The sequence below is a fragment of the Ochotona curzoniae genome, unplaced genomic scaffold (genome assembly GCF_017591425.1).
Source record: "Ochotona curzoniae isolate NIBS_2020 unplaced genomic scaffold, NIBS_Ocur_1.0 contig_3622, whole genome shotgun sequence".
NCBI lineage: Eukaryota > Metazoa > Chordata > Mammalia > Lagomorpha > Ochotonidae > Ochotona > Ochotona curzoniae.
In genome coordinates this window covers 9,648,514-9,672,174 of record NW_024465926.1, presented here as the reverse complement: position 1 = coordinate 9,672,174, position 23,661 = coordinate 9,648,514, and the positions used below count along the sequence as shown (strand labels likewise).

The 23,661-nt window shown below is 56.1% G+C and overlaps 1 protein-coding gene across 2 annotated transcripts in view; it reads left to right on the top strand.

The window, feature by feature from the left end:
- VAC14 (VAC14 component of PIKFYVE complex) overlaps nt 1–23,661 on the top strand; it is an 83,605-nt gene that overhangs the window by 19,213 nt on the left and 40,731 nt on the right. The window contains exons 10-12 of one of the 2 annotated variants that reach the window (XM_040982403.1): nt 4,885–4,945; nt 11,778–11,922; nt 12,017–12,082. In XM_040982403.1, coding sequence (XP_040838337.1) covers nt 4,885–4,945; nt 11,778–11,922; nt 12,017–12,082 — 272 coding nt within the window. Of the gene's footprint in view, nt 1–4,881; nt 4,946–11,777; nt 11,923–12,016; nt 12,083–23,661 lie in introns of both variants that reach the window. The other variant, XM_040982401.1, reaches the window with a different exon arrangement.

The window sequence follows — 23,661 nt, the reverse complement described above, 5'->3', positions numbered from 1 at the left end:
TTACAGTGAGCACAGACTGCAGTGGCTTCAGACAACTGTGTCTGTTACCTTACAGTTTGGGAGTAATCCTGGTTAGCAGGGCTGGCCCTTCCAGGACCTCTCTCAGCGGATCACTTTGCTTGTCAGTTCAGCTTCTGTTGTAGTTTTTCCATAAGATTTAGTTAGTTAGTTATTTACTTATTTGAAAGGCAGAGTTGCAGACAGAGCAAGAGATCTTCTCTCCTGGCTCGTTCTCCAAGTGACTGCAACAGCCAGGGCTGTGCTAAGTTGAAACAAGGAGCCTGGAGCCTCTTCAGGGATTCCCATGGGGGCGCAGGGGCCCAAGCAGTTAGGCCATTCTCCACTGCCTTCCCGGGCACATCAGCAGGGAGCTGGATCAGAAGTGAAGCAGCCAGGACTCTAACAGGTGCATCCCCTCCAACTGAACTGCTGATCTCAGAACCCCAACGATGAAGAGACTATGTCAGCCAGTGGATTCCGAATAGATTTCATCGTGATTGGAATGGTGAGACTGGCAGCAATTCAGAACTGTTGAACTATTAAAACTGCTAGAGTAGGACCCTTGGAGCATGCCTCACATCGGGGACCTGGGATGGGTGCGAGGCTGGGTGGGGCTTCTCCCTTTGTTTCTCCCCTGACCCCAGATGCAGGGGGAAAAATGGTGATATTAGTGTGGGAAAAAAACAAAACCACTGTCATCATAGGTGGTAACTTGGCCTGCTGCCTCAGACCCTCAGCTTCTAAAGCTAGCTGCTTTCTTGGCTCACAGCCCTATCCTAATTTGTCATAAAAACCCAAACGAGAGACTGCTGTATAGCCTGAATGTAGAACCAGGCAGGGAGAGGAGTGGGTGCGCTGCCTGTGGTTCACCACTGACCCACTGTGTGCTTTGATTCATTGTGTAACCTCGGTCTCAGTGTTCCCATCTGTAAAATGGATCATCAGCACACTAAAGGAACTTATGAAGAGGCTAGAAAAAGGCCCAGCACCAGGGCAGCTGTGTGCTCACCTCACAGATTGCTGACCCCATCTGTCATCTGTCATCGAGTATATTTCCCAAAGATTGGAGCCCCTTTCCTAAACATTGCCACAATTCCATCCTCGTACTTCAGGAAAGAATGGTCCAGCGTCTCAGGTCGCCACGGATCCGTTCAGGGCCCGTGCTTCCCCTCGGCGTGCGCGGAGGTTGCTGTGCTTCCTGCCGTCCTCACCTTGCCTTCTGTTCTTTTCTTCTCCCTTTTTATTTTCTTCTCCCTTCCTTGTGGTTGATTTTTTAGGCCTGTGGTGTTTTTGTCAGGGTCGTCTGTTCCCTGTATTCCCTGAAGGTTAGTAGCCAGTGCTGCTTGATCAGACTCGGTTTCAAAAGCCTTTGGTAAGAATTGCTTATGTGAAATTCACAAGCACAAATTATGTGGAAAAATGTGGATGAACGATGTTCCCATCTTCGCCTTTGCTGTAACAAAATATTTAAATGCAGATGATACACAGAGAAAGGATGTTGATTTAGTTCACCGTCTTAGAGGCCAAAGACCCAGCAGCCCGGGAATGGCTCAGCCGGGGACCCCTTGGCTCCAGCACATTGTGGCCGACAGCAGCGCAGCAGGTGTGTGTGCACGAGAGTATGTGTGGTGAGACAGGAAGCTGAAGGGCAGAGAAGTTGCCAGGTAGTTCCCTAACAACCCACTCTCCAGGGAAGTCACTGAAAAGCTCTCCTAAGAACAGCATCCCCCGTGACCTGACCACCTTGCACTAAGCCCCACCTCTTAAAGGGCCCACCACCTGTCACATCACTTTCAGCACTTGAACCCTTGGAGGATAAGCCACACCCTAAATCATAGCATGCATGACATTTACATCCAAAACTGGTGTACCCAGAAAATGTTTACAAGACCCAGATATTTCCCCATCGAAAACCTTGGTATTCAGCACAAGGGAATGAATAAATAAACAAACAAACCTCTTAGAAGGAAAAAAAGAAAAAACTGGGAGGAAAATGTGAGGAAGGAGATGTGAGAAGGAAGCCAGCATTCCCTGCAGTACAGATGTTGCCATGGCTCTCACGGAGTGCTGGGCATCATTTTAAGCCGCTGGATGTGAGCTTATTGTCATGGCCAACAACTGACTGGTGCAGGTTTTCCATCATTACCCCTGCTGTACAGGCCAAGGCCAAGAGGCCTGTTCAAGGTCACAGCTGGTCAGTAGGGAACCGGGGCTCAAGAGGCTGGCTGGCCTGTGTGCACAAGCACCACCTGGTTCTGCAGCTCCCCCCACCTGCCACCGCACAAAGGGCAGCGAGGGCTGCTAAGCTCGGCTGGGAGGCCAAGAACAGCAGGGCACCGTGTTTATTCACTCTGCTGGCAAACATTCGCAGCATCCCTACCCTCCCTGGGCGAGGCTGTGGGGAGATGGGTGCCCTTCACACAGCAAGAACATGGAAATTGCTAGAAGTCTTTCTAAAGGGCAGCCTGGTGACTAGGGACCCTGTGCAAAAGAAAATATGGGAGCAATGGAAGAGCGAGTTTAGGAGGCATATACCTGGCGTCAGTACCATTTCATCCATCAATGTGTGCATTTCCAAAAGGGATGAGGGCCAGTGCTCCCGGGACGTGGCGTCCCATCCCCCTCGGGGCCTCTGGGCCAGGAAGGGACAGGTGGCAGTGGAGAGCTCCTCTGTTTGCAGGCCCACGCCTGAACTGAGGCTGCTGGGAGATGCACGGAGTGGGAAAGGCAAGGTACAGAAGCGACATGATGCTCCCATTTATATTTGCAGGGCGCAAAGTAGGACCTGAGGCAGCTGGCTGTCCAGAGAGAACAGGTGTATGTCACTCAGTTTGGGAGGTTTGAGTCTGTGACCCGGCAGCCTGGCCGGTCTGTCTGGGATGCGGACAGCAGATGGCAATGGCAGACCACCTGCAGAGGAGAGTCAGAGAGACTGGGACCGGTGCTAGCCTTCAGTAGTGTACCTCTGGCAAGTTCTGCAACCCTGGGGTATGCCCCCAGTGACCTGAGCACCTCCCACGGTCCGACTCCACCTCACTTAAGTTTCCTCCCTGTTGGAACGTTAACTTAGAACCTGAAAGTACTGTGTGAGTTTGAAGGCCAAATCACAAATTTCAGCCACAGCAAAAGCTGGCCAGGGAGAAGCAGGCATGTAGTACAGTGGGGCGTGCCTCCACTTGGGATGTCTGCATGCCACGTCGCAGTGCCAGTCCCAGTGCCTCCACAGCACGGCTTCCTGCTAACGTCGCCTGGGAGGCTAGTTGAAGGCTCAAGTGCCTGCGCACTGCCGCCCGCGTGGGAGACCGGGGCGGGATGGTGCATTGCTGGCTTTGATCTGCTGCTGCCCAGGATCATTGCAGACATTTGGGGAGTGAACCAGTGAATAAAGATTGTGTATCTCCCTGCATTTCTAATAAAATAATATATATATATAATTTTTTAATTTTTAAAGAATGCATTTGGAGATCCAGTAGATAGCTCAGCCAGCGTCAGGCATGCTCTTCAGCGCATGTGCTGTCCACGAGGCTGGGAGAGTGCTCGGCCTGCAGAGCTCGCTGACAGTGCGCATGTGTGGGTACCACATCTGCTTTTACAGCGCAGTAGTGCGCCATCACGTGGCTGTGCCACATTGCGTGCCTCCGTCCGTCAGGGGATGGGCGTTTGGGTCATTGGATTTTTTAGGCTCTTGTAAATGTTACTGCTGTGAATGTCAGGTGCCAGTTTTACTGGAACATATGTTTTTATTCTACACACCTAGAAGTGGTCCACACGCTTGCTTGGGTCTGTGGTAACACTGTACTTACTTAGACCAGACTTTTCCAGTAACCGCACCATCTTACATGGTGGAGGGTGCTGGTTTCTCCAGTACTTGTCATTATTTCTATTGTAGTCACTCCTAGCGGAAGTGAAACAGTATCTCATTTTAGTTTTGACCAACATCCTCTGTTAGCTGACAGTGCTGTGTACCAAAGTTTGTGTTTGCATATGTGTGTGTGTTTAATTTTTATTTATTTAAGAAGCAGAGAAAGAGATAAGACATGGCTCCTGCCCACTGGTTCATTGCCCCAGATGCCTACAACAGTTGAAGCTGGGTCAGGCATAGCAGTTAAAGTCTTCGCCTTGAACACGCCTGGATCCCATATGGGCACCAGCTCTAATCCTGGCGGCCCCACTTCCCATCCCGCTGCCTGCTTGTGGCCTAGGAAAGCAGTCGAAAATGGTCCAAAGCTTTGGGACCCTGCACCCACGTGGGAAACCCAAAAGAAGCTCCTGGCTTCGGATTGGCTCAGCTCCAGCTGTTGCAGCCACTTGGGGAGTGAATCATCAGACAGTCTCTGTCTCTCCTCCTCTCTGTGTATCTGCCTTTCCAATAAATAAGTCTTTCAAAAAAAACACGACATGAATCAGGGTCAGTTCTGAGACAAGAACTGGGAACAGTAATCCGGGTCTCCCCAGTGGGTGGTAGGGACCCAGCTACTTGAGTCGCACCTGCTGTCCACCAGGACGCACAGCAGAGCGAGCTGGTGTTGGGAGCTGGAACGGGAGCCCACTGCAGGCGCCACGACAGGGGGTGCTGTCCTCTGAGCCGCCAGACCGGACGCCCACCCCTGGGAAGTCACTTTCTGCACCCATGGCCCTGGAGCCTGCAGTCCCTCTGATCCCTAAGACGTGTTCCCCAGATGTTGCCCTTGTCAGATCCTGGCACCTGCAAACTCGCCAGGCTGTGTACTGTCCCAAGAGCGCTGAGGACTGCATAGGCTCCTGTTCCTTTTCAAGAGCCTGACTCGGTGCTAGGGACTGCAGAGGAACGGCTTTGTGCATCCGGGACCTTGCTCATCCACAAGGCCCGGCAGCCTTTCATGTCTCCCTCTTCCTCTCCAGGAGGTGCGGATGGCTCATGTGACTCCAGCTTCAGCAGCAGCGTCAGTGTCTTCACTCCATCCAGGTGAGTAATTTGTTCCATGAGAAGTATTTGTGGAAAGCAGGAGACATCTTGCCTGGAGTTAGAGGAGACCCCAGGCTGCCTGGTACAGGCCTGAGGGGCTCTGTGAGAAGGCCTGTCCCTCCCAGATCTCCTGGACAGAGAGCCCCTGGGGAGGGATTGGAAGCGGCTAGAGTAGGCCAGGTTATAAGTGGATGGCTCATGGCAGCCCCCAGCTGCCCCCAGATGCCCTTGCTCAGCAGTTTTGGTTTGTCTAAGGTAACATGGGGCTCTCCAGACTCAGACTGGAGGAAAGGCTGCACAAGCACAGACCAAGCCCAGTGCAGGCCAGCTAAGCCGGAGAATACAAAGGACTCTTTTCTGTACCCATCTAGCTGCCGTGACACAGCCTGCCACAAGGGGGCAGTGCAGGCCAAGAGGCTAAGTATTGCCTTCCACACTTATGGCCTCTACCCTCTGCTATGTGATGGGCTTCCTGGGGAGGGAACTGCCACAGTTCCACCCAGGTCCGAAGCACGTGGACTTGCCCTGGGTCACATTTTTGGTTGGTGATTCCAAGAGGAGGGAGGTGCCTCTCCCAGGCCTTCGGGCCCACACCTTCATTCATGTTCTTGGTGAGCTTAATCCTGCCTGCTGGGCCCCAGGGTGCTTCCAGAACTAGGAAGTACTGATTGTAAACACACGCCCCCACATCATGGCCTCCTCAACAGAGGGCGTCAGAAGTGCTGGTCTTCTAACAATAAAACAATTAGCCTTGCAAAAAAGAAAAAGAAGTAGTGCTGGCCAGTCCCCATGCGCGGTGCTTTATCTCACATCTTCACAGTGGCTGTGCTTGGCCCTGTGGGCTCTAAGATAAAGCAGGGCCCAGGGTGCCTCCCTGTCCCTAAGCTGCTCCAGTGGAAAAGCTGGGAAGAAACCAGGAAGTCACTGGGAATGGGGGAGGATTGCTGTGAGACCGGAAATTACCAGAAAGGGGTTGCTGTGCAGAGTGCTAGGTGGAGATTCAGTCCAGAACACGGCTGGGTAAAGCCCTGGCATCCCATCACAGAAAATGCTCGTGTCCCCATATCCTGGGCTCAGTGATGCTCCCACTGTGCGAGGATGAGTGTAGGGATGGAGGAGACCGGGGCTGCTGCTGTGTGGAGCATGCATGGGCACAGAGCTACCCTCCCGGACACAGGGATGAAGGCTCGGCTGAGTGGGAGTCTGCGTAGGGAAGGAGTTGGGTGGGTTCCAGGTTAACTGATGGAGAGAGAACAGATGAGTTCTAAATGTGCTGTGCCCTGCGCTGTTTCCCGGCTGGAGCTGGTAGGAGGAGCAGGTGAGAGAGGGGCTGTGTCCAGGTAGCCGAGTGAGCCCCTGGAAGGGGCAGGAGGCAGGCATGGGCTCTGGTTTCCGGAGCTAAGGGGAGGGTTCTGTCCTTGGAGGCCAGGGAGCCAGTGTTGCTCCCTGTTGTGAGTGTTGGGAATGGCAAGACCAGAGCTGAGAGGTGGGAGCTCCCTCTGGCAGCCGGAAATCCTATTGTCGACTTGTCGCTGTAATCTGGGCCACGGAGATTGTCATGTCCCAAAGAGGGGTGACAGTGGAAACTGGTGGGGACACGGGAGAGGGAGCTGAGATGGGGTGTGACTGAGGGACTCACGGATCCGCCGCCTGTCTTGGGCGCCTGCTCAGCCACCGGCCGGGCTAGGTCCCCCAAGCGCCCCCTGCTCCGAGGCCAACAGCCACATCATTGAAACCACGGGGTGTTTTGTTAGACCTGTCGTTCAGGAGCTAACATGGAGTCCTACGGTTTCTGCCGTCAAAACAAACAAGAACAAATGACCTGGTGCTCTGAAGTTCCTAGTGAGTAGAGGTCTCCTCACTGACAGGAAGACAGCCGAGTGCCCGGCCAAGCTCCTCCACCTGCTTGCTTCCTGTAGTGCTGCTGGCTAAGCGTGGGCAGCCTGGCATTAGCCGGAGTCACCACACAGCAGAGCTCACCCCACTGTGTTCATGTACCTTGCATGCCCGGGATGCTGTCCCCTCCTGCCATTTCCACTGAGTTCCAGCTGGCCCAGAGTGGGGACACCTGACGACAGCAGCCACCAGCATGCTGATGCCGAGCACCTTGGCATTTGTCCCCCTTGGAGAACCTGGCATACTCAGAGATTCCACCAGACTCCCACGCACACAGCACCCGAGTGCACCCTGAGCGTCCAGGCCCTGCCTGGAAGCCGTCCTTGCGCTGTGCATGCTATGTTTTTGTTTTTGTTTAAGATTTATTTATTTTTTATTGCAAAGTCAGATATACAGAGAGGAGGAGAGACAGAGATCTTCCGTCCGATGATTCACTCCCCAAGTGGCTGCAACAGCTGGCGCAGCGCCAGTCCAAAGCCAGGAACTTCTTTCCGGGTCTCCAGCACGGGTGCAGGGTCCCAAGGCTCTGGATCATCCTCGACTGCTTTCCCAGGCCACAAGCAGGGGGCTGGATAGGAAGTGGGGCCGCCGGGATTAGAGCTGGTGCCCATATGGGATTCAAGCACATTCAAGGCGGGGACTTTAACTGCTAGGCCACCAGGCCGGGCCCGTGCTATGTTTTTTAAAGAGCAAGCAAAGGCTCCTCAGTTGAGGCAAACCAAGGGGAAAGTGGCTGTCCGACCCAGTGTGCTTTTCTTCTCCCATACCATCCCCCTCCCTGAGGATTTGTTGGGAAAACATCACATGGCTTCAGGCTCAGCCGCTAAGGGCAAGCCCCCTGGAAAGCAAGGTTGCTGGGTCAGTGTGGGCAGCAACTGAGCTACAGTGCTCCACTGGGAGGGGCTGGACTGCCCAGCCCTGCAGGGAACAGGAACGGGTAGAAAGAGGGGAAGATAGGACAGATGAAGCCAGCTCGAAGCCAGAGACGGGGTTGAGAGAGGGCAGCGCCTGTGCCTTAATGTACTTGGGCCAGGATGGGCCTGACTCCTCCGGGGCGCTCACGGCACTGGAACCAGCTGCCTGTCCCCATCCCACCCCACCAGGCCAGCAGGGGGCCGCATTCGGCCTCTCCCTGCTGCCTTGGATTCCTCATCTGTCAACCAGACATAACGATGTCACCACTCTCCAGGGTGCCTGGGCCTGTGTGAGTGGACGTGTACTGTGAGCTCTGAGCATCCTGGCACACAGAAGGCATCTGCATAGTGCATCCGCCGTTCTCCCTGAGCAGGGCCTGGAGAACATCCTTGTACCAAAGGTCACTCCACAACCAGCGACCAAGGGGGAGCGATGCCCAGCTTGCTCCAGGCCCTGACATCTCAGTCTGTTTTCTGTCAGTAGAACAGAACAGCTGAGCAGTACGTAAGAAGTGGGTTTTGACTGACAGGTGCGGGAGCGGGGAAGCCTAAGGCAGTGGTGCCCTCTGCCGCCTCAGCTCAGGATGGAGTCGGGGCTAGCAAAGGACCCCAGGGCTGTTGCCTCACTGCAGAGCTGTGTCCCTCCAAGTCAACCTTCCTGTCCACCTCACCAGCTCATCAGTCAGTCGAGGCTGAGTCTGGGAGGGAACAAGCCACAGCGCCCTTCTTGTGCCTCACTGGTCATGGCTGGAGAGTGCCTGGGCTTTGCCCCGTGGCCTCGCACCTTCTCTAGACGCTAGAGGTCTCACGCAGGTGGCGCCCAGCCTGCCTTCTGTTGCCAGCACCTTGCCAAAGCAAGTGTCCTTCAATGCTTTCTTCTTGATAGGATTCCACCCTTACACAAGTAAGAATAATCTAGAAATCCAGGCTCCCCAACCTGTAGCTTTATTCCCTAAAAAGATCTGTAGTGGTCTTCTTTTTAAAGGCACTTTGGGCTTGGGACACAGCCCTGTTTTTAGGTTCACCTGTTGATTTGAGGAGCGCCTAAGGAAGTAGAGTACCGTCTCCTGGAGAGAACCACTGCTCTTGTAAGTGCTCGCCGGCTGCATGGCAAGCAGTGGTCATTGGATCTGTTGTGTGGAAGGTGCAGCAGGGCCACGCGCTGGGACTCCACAGTACGCAAAGACACTTTGTGAGGTGCACTCCAAGAAGGCTCCGCAGAAGCAGGCTGCTGCAGAGTCTTGAAAGCCCCAGGAGTAACTGTCTAGACTTGGAACTGGTGCAGAAATGCATTGCGCATTGCGTGTAGACTTCCTTCTTTTCCTAACGGAGTAGTTAAGCTGGGGCGGAGGGCCCGGGAGAGCTGCCCACTCAAGGCCGTCGTCCCTGTCCCCAGCTTGGATCAGTTTCCTGTGCCCTGGGGTACAGCTGTTTCCCGTGACAGTCATCTCCAGCCAGCCAGGAGAGGAGGCATGCTGTGCCAAGCACCACAGCCCACGAGCAAGTTCCCCACATGAGTCGCTTGGGCCTGGGACCACCCTGCACTGTCTGTGGAACTGGATTTGCACACCTGTGCACAGAATGAGCAATCTTCATGAAGTGTGAGGGCTTTTTCCAGTAGGAAGCCCTTGGTTTGGCAAAGCCAACACCTGCATGACTAACAGGCTCAGCTGCCCATTTCAGGAAGGTTTGCCCTGGTGGCGTCTGCTAAAGGGAGAGCCATACAACAACCAGGCCACCAGCTCACACTACAGGCTTCCCTCTGCTGTGTGCCCGTGACATGGTGGCACCGTGGGCTGGCTGGCAGCATCTTTGCCTTCCATGTTGGAGCTCGGCTCGCCAGGGAGCCATGGTTCTGATGTCACAGGACCCTGTTGAATCAGCGCCAGGCTGTCCCAAGGGTCGTCTTGCTCATGTTAGGCCCGTATGTGCTTTTCCCACAAGCAAATACATGAAACACACTGTAAGGCTGCTGCCCCCACCAGGACACAGAGACGATGCCCCTCGTGGCCTCTGCCATTAGGAGGTAGTACATTGTGGAGGGCAGAACGTTCCAGAGTCACCGGCTCAGGTTCAGACTGCCAGTTCCTGTCAGGCCTGGCTCTGGAAGCTTCAGGAGCCTGTGCTTGAGCCCCCACCAGAATGGAAACGGAGCGACCAGGTGCAGACTGTGGGGGGAGTTAGCAAGGCCACTCAGGAAGCATGCTCAGCACAGCGTGTGCCATCAGAGCCCTTGCTCCCCTGACCAGTGTAGCCCTCAGCCCCTTGGGGGAATAGACGCCTGGGGCTGGTCCAGCTAAGAACATGGCAGTGACCAGGCAGGAAGCACCAAGGCACCCTTAAGCCCGTGATGCACCCAGATGCCTGCAGTTCCTGCAGGAAGAGGCCTCACCATCGACTCTGGGACACAAGGTTAGGAAAGAACAGACCAGGGTGGGACAGCACCACGACCCAAGCCCAAGGAGAAGAGCTCCATGACCGCTGGCCAAGGCGAAGCGCCACAGTAAGTGCTGATCAGCAGCAGAGGGAGAGGGAGCCTCTGGGAACCCGGCGGAGGCAGTCGGAAAGTGCTTAGGAAGCCCTGACGCAGTTGCTGTGCTGGCTGCTATGGCAGCCGCGCAGCCATGGAGCACCTGAGATGCAGCTGAGCTGAACACGGCTGCGCCATCAGCGGAAAGAGCACACTGGTAGGCCCTCTGAGCCCCAGCCGTGAGGACGTCCACTATGTTGACCACGTGCCAGGATGCTAGCACTGCGGATATGTTGGGTTAATTAAAATGTTGTTTACCTGTTTCTCTTTCCATTTTTGATTTAAAACTGAAAGAGGTAACATTGTGTCTGTGAGTGACTCTGTGTTTCTGTTGAACAGCAGGCTCAGGGTGCCGGGTGCCACCCCAGGACTGTCTGCGCTTTAGCTTCCCTGGTGTCTTAGGCTACCGAGGAATTTAGATGTTGTGACACCCCAGAAGACAACAGCAGCCTCGAGCCTTGTGGCTCCTGGGGAAATTGTAGTGTCCACCTGAGGCTGTGTCACTCACACACTCAGATCTTGTGGCACTCAGCATGGATATGCAATCTCGCCACTGAAGTGGGCACAGGGGCATCTTCAGACCACACTAAATAGTGATTCCGCTTCATATTGCAGAACCCAGAACAGTGCCCCGTAGAGGTTCACATCACATGGACTTGAGAGAGGCTGCAGGCAAATGCGCATCCCACAGCCACCAGCTTCCTGATGCAGATGAATAATTGAGCAGCCTGGAAATGCCGCTGAAAGACTGCTTGGTGCAGGCAGGCAGCTAAACTCCAGGCCCCCGCCCCCAGGAAGCGCAGGCCTGCCCTCACGGTGTGATGGGTCCCTGATGTGGCAAGGGAAGAGAAGCCAGACCTCTCGAACCACCTCAAACCCCTGGAGCCCTGGTCCCTGGCAGGCACAGGGTGACTGTCTCCCAGGGACACCCAAGCTCCTCTGGGCGGCTGGCGCAGCATTGCCCCAACTGGAGGACAACAGGGCTTCACACCAGGGATGGGGGCAGAGGCTGTGTCCAAATGGCCTCTGCCACTCCCAGACAGAGGCAGGTCCAGGATGCCCACTGCAGGGCCAAATGCCCTGGACTGGCCACAGACAGTGTCCCACAGCTGCTCACTGAAAGGGCTGCTGGCCTCAGGACTGTTCGCAGGGCCCTTCCTGAGCTTCTCAGGTGGGCGGGCCTGCCTGGCCAACAGGGACCCTGGAGCTACTGCCTTGAGGTCCCCACAGTTGGACCCTCCCTGCCAGTGTGCCATGAACAGGACCAGCCAAGCTGCAGGTTCCAAACTCTCTAGGAGAGGGAAAGAAGCCAGCCCTGGATGGGAGGGAGATGCAGCCCCAGGCGGTGCACACGAGCCGGCTGCTCAGGTCTGCATGCTGAGCCCGGGACCATGAGTTGGTTCTGGGTGTGAGGGCCCAGGCAGAGCCACAGCTCAGTGGGAGAGGGCACATGGCAGGTTCACTCAGCTCTCCCTCCTGGTCTTGCCCACAGTGCTGAGAGAGCCCCAATGACCCTTGACCTCGACGGAATCGTGCAGGTGCTCAACTGCCACCTGAGTGACACGGCCATCGGCATGATGACCAGGATTGCCGTCCTGAAGTGGCTGTACCATCTCTACATCAAAACTCCCCGCAAGGTGAGCCCTGGGCCCGGGGGCCTCTGCCTGTGCCTGCAGGGGCCTGTCTGGGACAAGAGCACAGCTCACAGGTGCTCGGCTTCTCTCTCCCCAGATGTTCCGACACACGGACAGCCTCTTCCCCATCCTGCTGCAGACACTGTCAGATGAATCCGACGAGGTAGGTCCCCCACACGCCCCTGCACTACGCAGCATCAGTTCTTCAGGCCCTCGGCCGTGAGGGGTGTGGTCTTAGGACAGAAATGTGCAGTGTTGTAACTTAGCACTTCCTGCCTGTCGAGGGGCTAGAGGCAAGGCTGTGACTGAGCCCATTGGCACCGGACATGACGTCTCCTCTGAGTGCTTCCTGAAGCATGCCAGGACAGGGCAGTGGAAGGGCATGGCTTTGGGGTCAGGCTGCCTCTGAGCCTCTCTGCCCCCTGGGGCAGCGGTGGGTCCCTGGACTGTTAGAACAAAATGCCTCAGCAGGGGCATGCTGCACACTGGGGGAGATGTGGTTGTCACTCGTGTCCACTGGGCTCTATTTGACCTCTGATTTGAAAGTGGGCTCTTCAGCTTTGCTTCACTGAGGTCATTAGACACTGGGCATAAAAGGGAGAAGCTGAAAGCCCACCCACCTCGCAAGCAGTGGGAGTTAGCCGTGAGGGGAGCCCGCACAGAGGCCGGCCTATGGGCCTTGGGCCCTGGCTCTGTTGTGTACCTGAGTCAGCGCAGGGCCCACTCTCTGTGGCCACGCTAGGTCTCTAGATTGCGCGTCAGCCACTCCTTCTCTCTCAGGCACTGTGGGTAGTGGACAGAGCAGTGTACGTGGGCATCAGTGGGTTCATGAACTAACAGCCCTACTCACACTGCCCCGTGCCATGTGGAAGTGGGCAAGGCTTGGGTTAGCAGAGAAGGGGAGGAGGATGATGACCATAGCCCCCAGTGCAGGAAGATCACTGGTCCTCCAGGGCTGGGACAAGAGCCATGGCAGCCCTAGCTGCTCCGTAGGCAGGTCTGCGGGTCCGAGCCAAAGCTGGAGAAAGAAACGGACAGGCAGGTATTCGCCTCTGGGTCCTTGGAGATTCTCTGTATTCCCAGAAAAATCCCGAACAGATGGTCTGGGAGTGTGCCCTCATCCGCCCAAACCCGCACACACATTCACACGCACACACAGCCTCTCCACACTGCCTACACTGCCCCCCGCTGCATGAGGCCCAGGTGGACATGGCCCAGTTCTGCCCGCGAGCTGAGATGACTCAGGGCACCGGCTGGGCCCTCATTTCAGTATAGGAAGAGAACGCTGCTGATTGGTTCCCTCCCCAGTACGTCACTGGAAGTTGTCAGGCCTTGAAATTGAGCTGTTTGATCACATCCAGCCTCCGCGTGTGACACTGGCTTTGTGTGCCTGTGTCTCCTTGTGCTGCATCACACAGTCAGGTGTCATTAGGACTCTGGGGTGTTTCTCATGGGCCTCTGCTGGGGGCAGCTTGAAGCTGCTTTGGGGGGCAGTTTGGAGGGAGCAGGGCTGTAACATCTGGAGGGGTGCCTTGGGGGTGTGCTCCTCAGCACTGGGTCCTGGTTGTAGGATGTTGTCGTCGGGAAACTGGTGGGTGAAAGCACAGCAGCAACCTCGTTTCTTGTCTCACATGAAAGAAGAATTTTCATGCGGACAAACTCTAGTTTCCAAAGTATGATTGATCTGACGGGGAGAGGGAAAGAGGCTCCTGCCTAGTGGCAGGTGGGCGCGCCAAGGGAGGAACGGTCCAGGGAGTGGTGGAGATGGGGTCTGTCATGCACCGTCTCAGGGAGGGGGTCACAGGAATCACCCCAAGGGCAGAATAGAAAAAAATTATTTGGAATGAGCAGTAATTTCTACCACCTTACCCCAGAACAAAAAGACTGGTGGCTTCCTTCCCCCATCCCGAAGATAAACTGGCATCCTACAGAGATTGATGTGTTGATTCTGTCCCTTTGTTCCCTCTTCCCTTCAGGAAGAGTATAGAAATGGGGTGGGGGGAAGCCTTGTTTTTTAAAGAACTCCATTGACATCTTAAAGCTAACTTTACCACTGACCCTAACTGTCCTCTAATGCCGTACACGTCTGATGCTGCTGTATCTGGGTCCTGCCCAGAATCATGTTCCTCTGTGTCGTCTGTCCAGTCTCTGGCCATGTCAGGGTTGTACTTGGCAGTGGGAGCACAATGTGACGGCAGCCAAGGGTTCTTTGGGGGGCGATGGCGGTGTGGGGGTGCTGGAAGGTGTGCCCAGTGCTTAGTGTCAGGCGTTCTCAGATACAGATGCCATCTTCAGTTGGCCTCCCCTGGAACTCCAGATCTGGGAAGCCTGCTCTTTGCAGGGGGTTGGGCACAAGCAGCCTGACAGGGGCCAGGCCCCTTCCTGAGGCACCTCCCTCATTAGCAAGACTGAACTTCAGCACTCCTGCCGTGGGTCTTGAGGCCTGAAGGCACAGCTTCTCACACCAGGCTCTGTCCACAGGAAGATGTTGCTGCACTGGAAACCTGCAACCCCAGTGGCTGCGGGATCCGTGGAACCTTCATGCACCAAGTGCCGTGGTTCTGCACTCGTTTCTGTTTTGCAGTTCAAAGCTCTGAGGCCTCAAAGCTAAGTTGCTTGCACACAGCAAAGAAGGGCTGAAGGCGCCCTCAGCGCCACGTCCATTTGAGCCCAGAGCTCATCCCTTGCGTCACCTGACCACCGTGCCCATCACTCACCCTCTCTATCCAGCCTCCCGCTCAGAACAAATCACAGGTGGAGAGCTTGTGGTTAGTCGCATTTGCGTCCCTGTTTCCTTGTGCCTTTGCCAGGAGAGCCTTCAGGCCTTGCACCTTCCCTCTCCTCCCTTCCTCCGTTCCACAAGTCCTTGGGCAGAGCTGTTGGTTTGTTGTGTTAAGGACATGTACATATTTTGAGAAAGCTTTCCTGTCGCCACCCCAAATCCCCTGTCCATCTTAATTGCTAAGTCTCAGAAGTTCTCTGTATACTGGGACGTTGCGTTTGTCACCTGTGTCACGAATGTCTTCCTTCGCCGGTGTGATTGTGATAAACACACTGTGCCGTTCCACTGAGAGAAACTGGCCTGAGACAAGGTGTACTTGGGCACTTTGATGCACAAACTGGACATGGGACAGGACAGAGCCAGAGACCCAATGCAGTCCTCACTGCAGCTTCCGTGGTTCCTTGGTACATTACCCTACTGGGGTGTGTCCTGGGCCACTATCCCCAGTTCTATCTGCATGTTGACTCGGTTCGTCAGTCCACGCCCTCTTGGCTCCCTCACCTCTGCTGCTCTTGTGAGCAAGTGGCTGCTTCCCCCAGCCACCTGCTCCTTGCTGACGTGATCTGAAAATCCCTTTTGTCAGAGAAAACCTGCAGATGTCAGATTAATATTCTTGGTGCTGCAGTAAAAAATACTCCCATTTAGCTATGGATCAAATTACCTGCTTTGTAAGTGAAACTGTGGCCCTGATTTCCACAGCCCAGCATGGAATGTGGGGTGTGGGCTCAGCACTTCCCACCAGGCCCCTGTGTAGTGGTAGACTCTGTGGTGCCCTGCCCTGGACACCACTTGCCCAAGGGAGGCCCGGAGCAGCTGTGACACAAGGGCCGATCAGTGTGCCTGGCTGGCCTAGAGTATTCCCCTCCTTGCTAGCACAGCTGTCCCGCCCCCACCCCCCAGGATTCCCAGGCAGCCGGACCTGAGCCCACACCCTAGCTCTGACCCTTCCTCACCAGGGACCCCCTGTGGGAGGTTTTGCCTCCCTTGCCTTGTCAGATGGATGATGACGTCTACACCCAACTTGGAGACGTGTGGCAAGCCAGGATGAGCAGCCCCATGCAGGTCCTGGCCATCATCACACATCTGCTTAAGGGAAACTTGGCCTCTTCAATGTTGTGGACTTGCTGTGCTCCGGGGCGGCTGTGGGGCCTGCTCTCCAGTGTCGTTGATACACCAAGGCCTTGACTTTAGTGGTGGTGCCATGATGTGCACCACGTGCCTTTCCCATTACCATCTCTCGCAGGGCAGCCTGTAGGCTGAGAGCAGGGTGTTGGGTCAGGCGTCCCAGGAGTCCAGGCCTGGCTCTGCCAACCAGCAACTGGCTGACCCTGAGCAAGCGGCCTGGCCTCTCTGAGCCTGTTTCTTTATCTGGAAACAGGAAATAATGACACTCGCAGCATCCCATCCCAGAGTGGTTGTGAGCACTAGGGGTGATGTAAGGTCAAGTGCTCGGCGCAGGTAGACAGGAGCACCTGGTGGGTGGGCTGTCCCTTCTGTGGCAGCACCAGCTCGCTCCCTGTCTGGTCTGAGCCCTTCCACCTCCCTCAGCAGCCAGCCACCCTCATGTCCACCCCCTTCCACTGTGTTTCTCCTCCGTGTTTGTGAGGTCTGCTCACTGCTGGGTGTGTGAGGGGGTTGAAGTCCATCTCCAGGCCAAGCAGAGGGCTACGTGGGTGGCAGGACCCAGGCTCCCTTCCCACTGTTCTCCAATATGGTCGGAGCGGCCTAGAGCAAGCGAGAGGCTGCGCAGTGAGCATGTTTGCTGCCCCACTCCCCCGCCCGCACCCGGAAGGGCTCCAGTGGGCTGGCCTGGGTCCGAGGAGGGGAAGAAAAGGTATGGTCTGCAGAGTGTGCACCAGGGCCTCTGTCCTTGGCCATCCAGAGGAGCCCCACCCATGGGCCCTTCACACCAAGGTCTCCTCAGCGTCCCAGGGCTGCTGTGTCCCCAGCATCTGGAGTAGAAAATCTCAGGGGAGCTCCCGCCCTTAGCCTAGATGCTCTGTGCAGAGGTCTCGCTGGTCGGAGTCCACGGTTTCCATGTTGGGTGAGGAGAAGGCAGGGATCCGCCTTTCTGGGATGCTTGGAGTATAGGCTTCTGGGCCTTATCCAAGGCCCTGGTGAGCTTTGTAGCATGAACGTGATGGCTGTCATAGCTGGATGGCCTGGACCATGGCTTGGGAGGAAGCCTCAGGGCCAGTTTTAGGGCATCTGAAAGGGTTTTGTAAAGATTGCTTAGCATGCCCCATGGGTGCCATTCTGTCCCTGACCAACAGGGTGTCTCAGAAGTGCCCAAACCCAGGAGCAGGACCCCAGGGTGGCTCCCACAGCTGCTGCGATCAGGGAAGGGGAACATGGGTGTCTCATGAGGCCCTCAGTTTTTTTTCTTTGGTCGGGACCCAGCCTGGCAGCTTGGCTCTCCGGGCCATCCTTTCAGCCCTTGCCTACAGGATGGGTGCTTGGAAGTAGGCACTGCTATGCCAGGGATGAATGTGACTACATGAGCGGTGGCTGGCTCTGGGGGAGGGGAGGGTTTGGCTGTGTTCACGGTCCAGATCCTGGGAGAAATGGAACGGAAAAACTAAGGAGGCTCTCCAGTCTTAGGAGTGAGCTCACAGGGCCCAGCGGGCTGCCAGGCAGATCAAGACATGGCTCATCAAAGAGCCTAGAGAGAAGTCCGCACTCTGGGGGTGGGCTGTGGCCACGCTGTCTGCACCACCACTCCAGGCCAGCCTCCTGAGCTGGGGCCTGCCCTCCCTGTTGCCCTGTCACGTACCCCTGCCCCCGCCCCATATTCCACAGGAACACAGCCCAAACTTCTCCCAAGTTCTCGGCACTTGGGTCCAGGGGAGCTGGCCTAGTGGAATCAAGGGACACATTTCTGTTTTGAAGCAACAGACACTCTACTACAAAACCTCCCTGGGATAAGCCACAGACCCAGGGCCAGGCGGACGGCCTGTTCTCTTCTGTCCCTGGGGCATGCCATCCCTCAGAATGGGCCCTGCACGCGAGGGCAACAGGGAGAGCCAGTGGCGACCCTGGCTTCCTTGGGGACCGTGGGCAGTGCCATGTGTGAGGCCCCATGCACCTGGGTGAGGAGAAGTCGCACAAGGACTTTGCTGGCAGCAGGGAAGGATACTGATTTGAGGAAACAGAATGACAGATTTTCCATCTGCTGGTTCATTCTGGAAATGCCTCAGAAGCTAGAGTTGAACCAGGTCAAAGCCAGGAGCTCCATCAGGTCTCTCAAGTGGGTGCAGGGGCTGATGCCCTTGGACCACCCTCTGCCGCCTTCCCGGATGCGTTAGCCTGGAGCCTGGTCGGAAACGGACTAGTCAGGACTCCTACCAGTGCTCATTTGGGGTGCTTAACCTATACCACGCTGCCTGCTACTGCTCACATCTGACCTTGACCTCAACCTTCCTCCTCAGCCCCCATGGCTGCCTCTGGCCTGCTCACAGACCTGGAATCTAGCTCCCAAGCTGAAGGCTGGCAGCGACCAGTACCAAGGAGCGACAGCACAGGTCTGCCTCTGCTGCCCGGCTGTGTGTGGGGCCGGGTGGGGCAGCCCGTATCTTCCCTTAGTCTTTCCATCTGGTTCTGGATCCCATCAGGCTGCCCCAGGTCCCTCCCTGCTCTGCATCTGTGTGGTCCTGACTCCACTGCCCAGAATACTAATGCTACCCGCTCAAAAGTGGACAGTCTCCGCCTGAGCGGGACTTGTTTTCCCCTCTCACTTCCTTGCCTCACTTTTTATTTCACTCAATTTTCATTCCATCCACTCTCCAGAGCAAACAAAGCGAGCCCCTCCACCCCGCCTTGGTTCCACTGATTTCTTTAAAATCAGATCCTGTGGTGAGGTAACATCTCAGCCGGGTGAACGCAGGGGCAATGTGTGGACAGCCAAGTGCTCGCTTCCTCTGCCAGGAGCTCACCCACACAGCCGTGAACCCAGCAGCATGCGTGGCTCAGGGTCCTGCCTCAGCTCTCCCTGCATGGGCCCTGCAGCTTCCCTGGGGACTCCTGAGAGAAAATGGTAGGAGAGGAGGGGGCATTGGGCCGCCAGCTGTGACCTCTGGCCTGCCTCATTAGGGCAGCCAGGCCTCAGCCCAAGCCCTACACCCCAGAACCCAGAAGAACTGGCAACCACTACTGGGGCCCCAAAGAGGACTTTGTTCTGAAATCAGCCCAAGCAGCAGGCCCGTGCCAGGAAAGACGGGGCTAGAAAAGCAACAGACCCAGAAGGGCCCCTGTCCTGCCCAGCAGGCGTCTGCTGGCTTCATTCGCCCAGATTTCCACGCTTTTGCCTTCAGTATGGCACATCAGCCACCCCAGAACAAAGGGGGCTCCGTGGCAGCCGTGGATGGCCTTGGCAGTTGGACAGCAGCAGGAGGAAGGGGCGGGAGCAGGGAAGTGGTATTTATCTCTAGATCCTTCCACTAGGCAGGTGGCAAGTTAGGGTCCTAGAGCACAGTTCCTGTGAGTGCTTCTGGAGCCAGTAGCTGCTGCATGGCTTCTAGGGAAGGGGTAGGCCAGGCTAGCACAGTGGCAGCATGGCAGGTGCAGTTCCACCCAGGGAAGCCAAGCTGAGGCAGTCATGCCCTCAAGAGGGACAAGCTTTCTCATAGACCAAGCATGCGGCCTGGTTCCCGCGGCCCTCCTCTGCTTGACTTTAGAAAGTGATTTGACCTGGAGAGCCCACAGTCACCAGCCTGGCTCTGAAGCCGCACAGCAGAGCCCCCCATACCAGGGCTACCATCAGACTGCTCGGCCATGTGCAGGTCCCTTCCCTGGATTTCCTCTGGCTGTCTTCTTCGCATTCTCAGGGTGGACTGAGCTGCCCACACAACGGCATTTTGCACAAAACCTTAGGAGATTAAGCCCAGGATCAAATATGGGATCCTGTTTGAAGATCCTGGGCCCCGCCCTTGGCTCTCAGCCCTCTTGCTGCAGGTCCAGGCTGCCAGGCTGCAGCCATGCATTGCCCCCCACGCTCCTGGCATCTTTAGAAGCCAAACTTCTTCTAAGCCGTGTTTTGGTTTTTCCTTCTCTGATAGTGGCTGAGGCAGGTCACAAGGCCACAGGCCAGCAGGGGAGTAGAGGTGAGCCCCGAGCTGCCAGCAGGGGACTCTGTCACTCTCACCCTGTTGCAGACCTGTGCTCAGCACCCTGTGTGGGTTTGGTTCACTTTCATGGCACCCTGGGGGCATGCTCTGCGTCTCCCCTACTTCATCAGAGGGCTCGGGATTGGTCACGGCTTCATCCCACACACATGTCCCCTTGTGCACACCAAAGCTGGACCTGGTGCCTTGGTGTCTTCACGTTCCTCGTGCGTTCCCCCTCTCCTGGCCCCTTGGCTATGCCTTGGGAGGCAGGGTCTGTCCAGCCTGCAGCAGGTGCTCAGACACCTCCGGGGGCAGGGGGAAAGTAGACAAACACAAGGTGGGCTGGACAATGAGCTGATCCCATGCAGACCTGCCAGAGGCGACAGGAAGCACGCCTGCAGGGCCAATCCTGCCTAAGGCATTGAGAGTGCCCCCAGCTGCCAGGCGCCACACTGTTCATGCACACAGAACTTGGCACTGGCCTTGCACACAGGTGGCACAGTGCTAGGCACTTCAGGAGACATTCCTGGTCTCCTGATGGGAACAAAGCAACCCTGGTCTGCACGGGCCTGTGTTCAGTCAGAGGCACTAAGTTAAGTCTTTTTGAAGTTATAAGTTAATTTTTGCTTTACTAAGAGGGTACAAGGTCCTTCATCAGAATTGTTTCCTTTGGGGAGAAACAGATTGGGACTGAGCAGTTCTCTCCCAGCTGCAAACCTGGATGTCCTTCTTGGAGACAGGCTTTCCTTCCCCTTTCTAGAAGGCTGGCCTGCTACGAGCTGGTTGTCAGCCACAGCTTTCCCAGGCCAGAGACTTTTTGCTGCATCTGCATGGCCAGTGTGGCATCTCGCATCTGGCCGTCTTGTCCCCTGCTCCTGCTGTGACCTTCAGCCTAGCTTCCTAGGATGAGTTCTGCAATTCCCAAGCAGGACAACAGGATCCCTTCTGTGCTGGTCCCCCCATGAAAGAAAGGGCCAGGACTGTATACTAGAAAGCAGAGCACTCCATAAATGCCAGCGATGAGAAGCAGCCCGACTCGACCCAGATGTCAGGCTGAGCCCTGTGCCTGCCTGCTCAGGTCATTGGCAGCAAATAAGCCTGGATGGTGGCTTGTACCAGCCTGACCTCAGTACCCACAGTCGTTAGCCTAAAATCCTCTCTCCACCTACAAGGATATCGTTGGGAATATTCCTCCTGTAAGACTGGAAGTCTCTGCCCCCGCTCCCCGGTTGGGAGTTTCTGGCCACTCCAAGAAGGGCTCATCCTGTGCGGCATGAGCTGCAAGGCCAAGGCAATCGGCCTCCAGAGGTTTTTTCCCCCACCAGTGGCCTGTGCACACTGTGGACTGAAGTGCCCCAAAGCCAAGCGGCCACGTGACACAGAGGCTTCCCCATCCATCCTGCCTGGCATCCATTCAGGACCATCCATTTCCTGTCAGCACCGCAGCCCAGTAAGCGTTTAGTCACCGTCTGCCGACTGGCTCCACCCTGGGACTTTGTGTTCTGGAGCCTTGCTCAGAGGCAAGGACAGGCCACTGGAGAGAGCAGCCATGGTGGCACCTCAGAGAGTGTGGGAGAGGGGACGGCAACTGCCAGCCCCAGTACCGTGCAGGGCTGGGACAGGAGCGCCTGCCCTGAGCAGTCACGGAGGGGAGGGTACTTACCACCAGCCCAGAGATAGTGGCCCTGCTCAGGCCTTGATCCCCTCCCACACTGCAGTGTGTCCTTTGCTGCCAGGTCCCAGAGGGTATGGGATCTCATATCCCTGGTCCTAAGGATCCCCCTGGAGTGTTTCACCCTAAGCTTTCCCCATTCATTTGCCTCTGGCCCTGACCCTCCACTCAGCCACTGGCCAGCTCAGTCCACCCCAGAGCCAGAGACCAGCTGATGAGCCCTCCGCACCCCCTGCCGTCGTCATGGTGACGGCAGGCAACCCTGCTCCAGCAGAATATTGCTTTCTTGTGCCCTTCCTCCCCTCCCTGTCTTTCCCCCTTCTTTCACACAAAAAGAAAGCGCAAGTGTTTTATATTCATTTTGCAAAAGGCTACGAAGTGCATACTAATTGCTGTGGCTTCCTCCTGCTTTCATTGAGCCTGCCCCATCCTTGGAGCCAGAACTCCCAGCCGGCCTGCTCCCTGGCAGAGGGAGTGCACTTGTTTTCCTGGAGGTCGAAGCTGGGATACCCAGGTGCCAAGCCTGGCCTTGAGCAGGATGCCCAGTAGGAGGGCCCCGGGATCTCCTTTCCTTGTCTTGGAACCCCTTACCCATCCCCCAGAGGCCAAACCAGACCACTAGTCCATTGCTTAGTCTGTCCAGCACTGCTGTGGACATTGTCTCCTGGGGCCACTTCACACCAGGGCTTAGCTCTGTGCAGGATTGTAGAGCCATAGCCCCAGGCCCTGGGTCAGGATGGCTGATGAGCTGGGAGTCAGGGCCTGATGTCTGCAGGAGCAGGATGTCAGAGTCGCCTCAGAGCCCCCAGGGACACTGCACCCTCTCCCTGCCACCTGCCCTCAGCCCCTGCCTCGCCTTACCTGATTCCTGCTTTCCAGAAGAGACAGGAAGAGCGCCATGTGCACTCACACACATGTGTGACGCGAGAGAAGTGCAAGCACATGTGCTTACAAGTGTGCAGGCGGGATTGTGGGCTTTCTGCCAGGCCCAGGGACCCAAGACCAATCTTGAGTGCCTTCGCACTGAAGGCACGCTGGGAGTGGCGCCACTCCCGGCAGACACCACTGCAGCCTGAAGTGTGTGACTGAAGTGTGATTTGCATTCGTTTGCCATTTGGTGTTCAGCTTTATGCGATCACAGCATCCCACAAACACACTACACAGCCTTACTGGCAGTGCTTGCCCGTGGGTGGGAAGCGGTGGCACAGACAGAGGCTGGGCACACTTTTTGATGTGGAAAGTGGAGTCAGAAACTGTGTGGACCCTGTGGGCTCTGCCCAGTCACCAAGCCAGAGCCACCGACCAGCTCGGCTGTGCTACCCGTGATCTTGTGGGTGTGGTGAGCCAGAGTCTTGATGTATCTACTCTCGATGCTGTGCTCACAAAGCACAGTTGTCACTTGGCTGTGGCACCCCAAAGGATACCAGAATCCATAGGTGCTCACGTTCTTTGGGTTAACATTCCTGTGTGGTCCATGTGCAGCCTCCCACGTACCTTAACCATCTCTAGATCACGCACGATAGATACCTAATACAGTATAAGTACTTTATAAATAGCTGTTGCACTACTTCGTCTAGGGAATAATAACTCGGCCAAAGTTCTGGGTGTGGAGTACAGATGTGCTTCTTTTCCAGTGTTTTTGATCCACAGTTGGCTGAGCACAGGACTACGCAACCCACCGAGGCATTACACTAGCTTGCATCTCCTGTGGTCAGCACAGCAAGATCAAGCCCCTGTGGAAACCTGTGGAGAAATTGAGGCTTCCCACCCCCCCAGAGGCAAAACTCAGACTTCTCTGGCTGGTCCCCTTTTAAGATTCTGGCCATATCCCCCACCTCTGTCCTGTGCCTGCTCCAGAGTCCGGCCACAGGCTGTTAAAGCCTGGAATGTGTCACGTTGCTCTCGGCATCCATCAGTGGCTTAAGCTACTTGAGAGAGCGCTTTGACTTCCTTTTCCTCCCCAGTCGCCTGGCGGACATCTGAACTTCCAAAGCCTTCCGGCCCTCCCCAGACTGTGCTGCTGGTTCTCTGTGGTCTCAGAGCCTGTCTGGTCATCATTCAGGCAGGACCTGCCCTCTGTGTCCTCACAGATCCTGCAGCCAGCCTAGAACAGGTCTGTGACAGCTGCTTGGCAGCCACTGGAGAGTAAAAAGTTGGATGCATGAAATGAACTGGCCGAGGCTTGG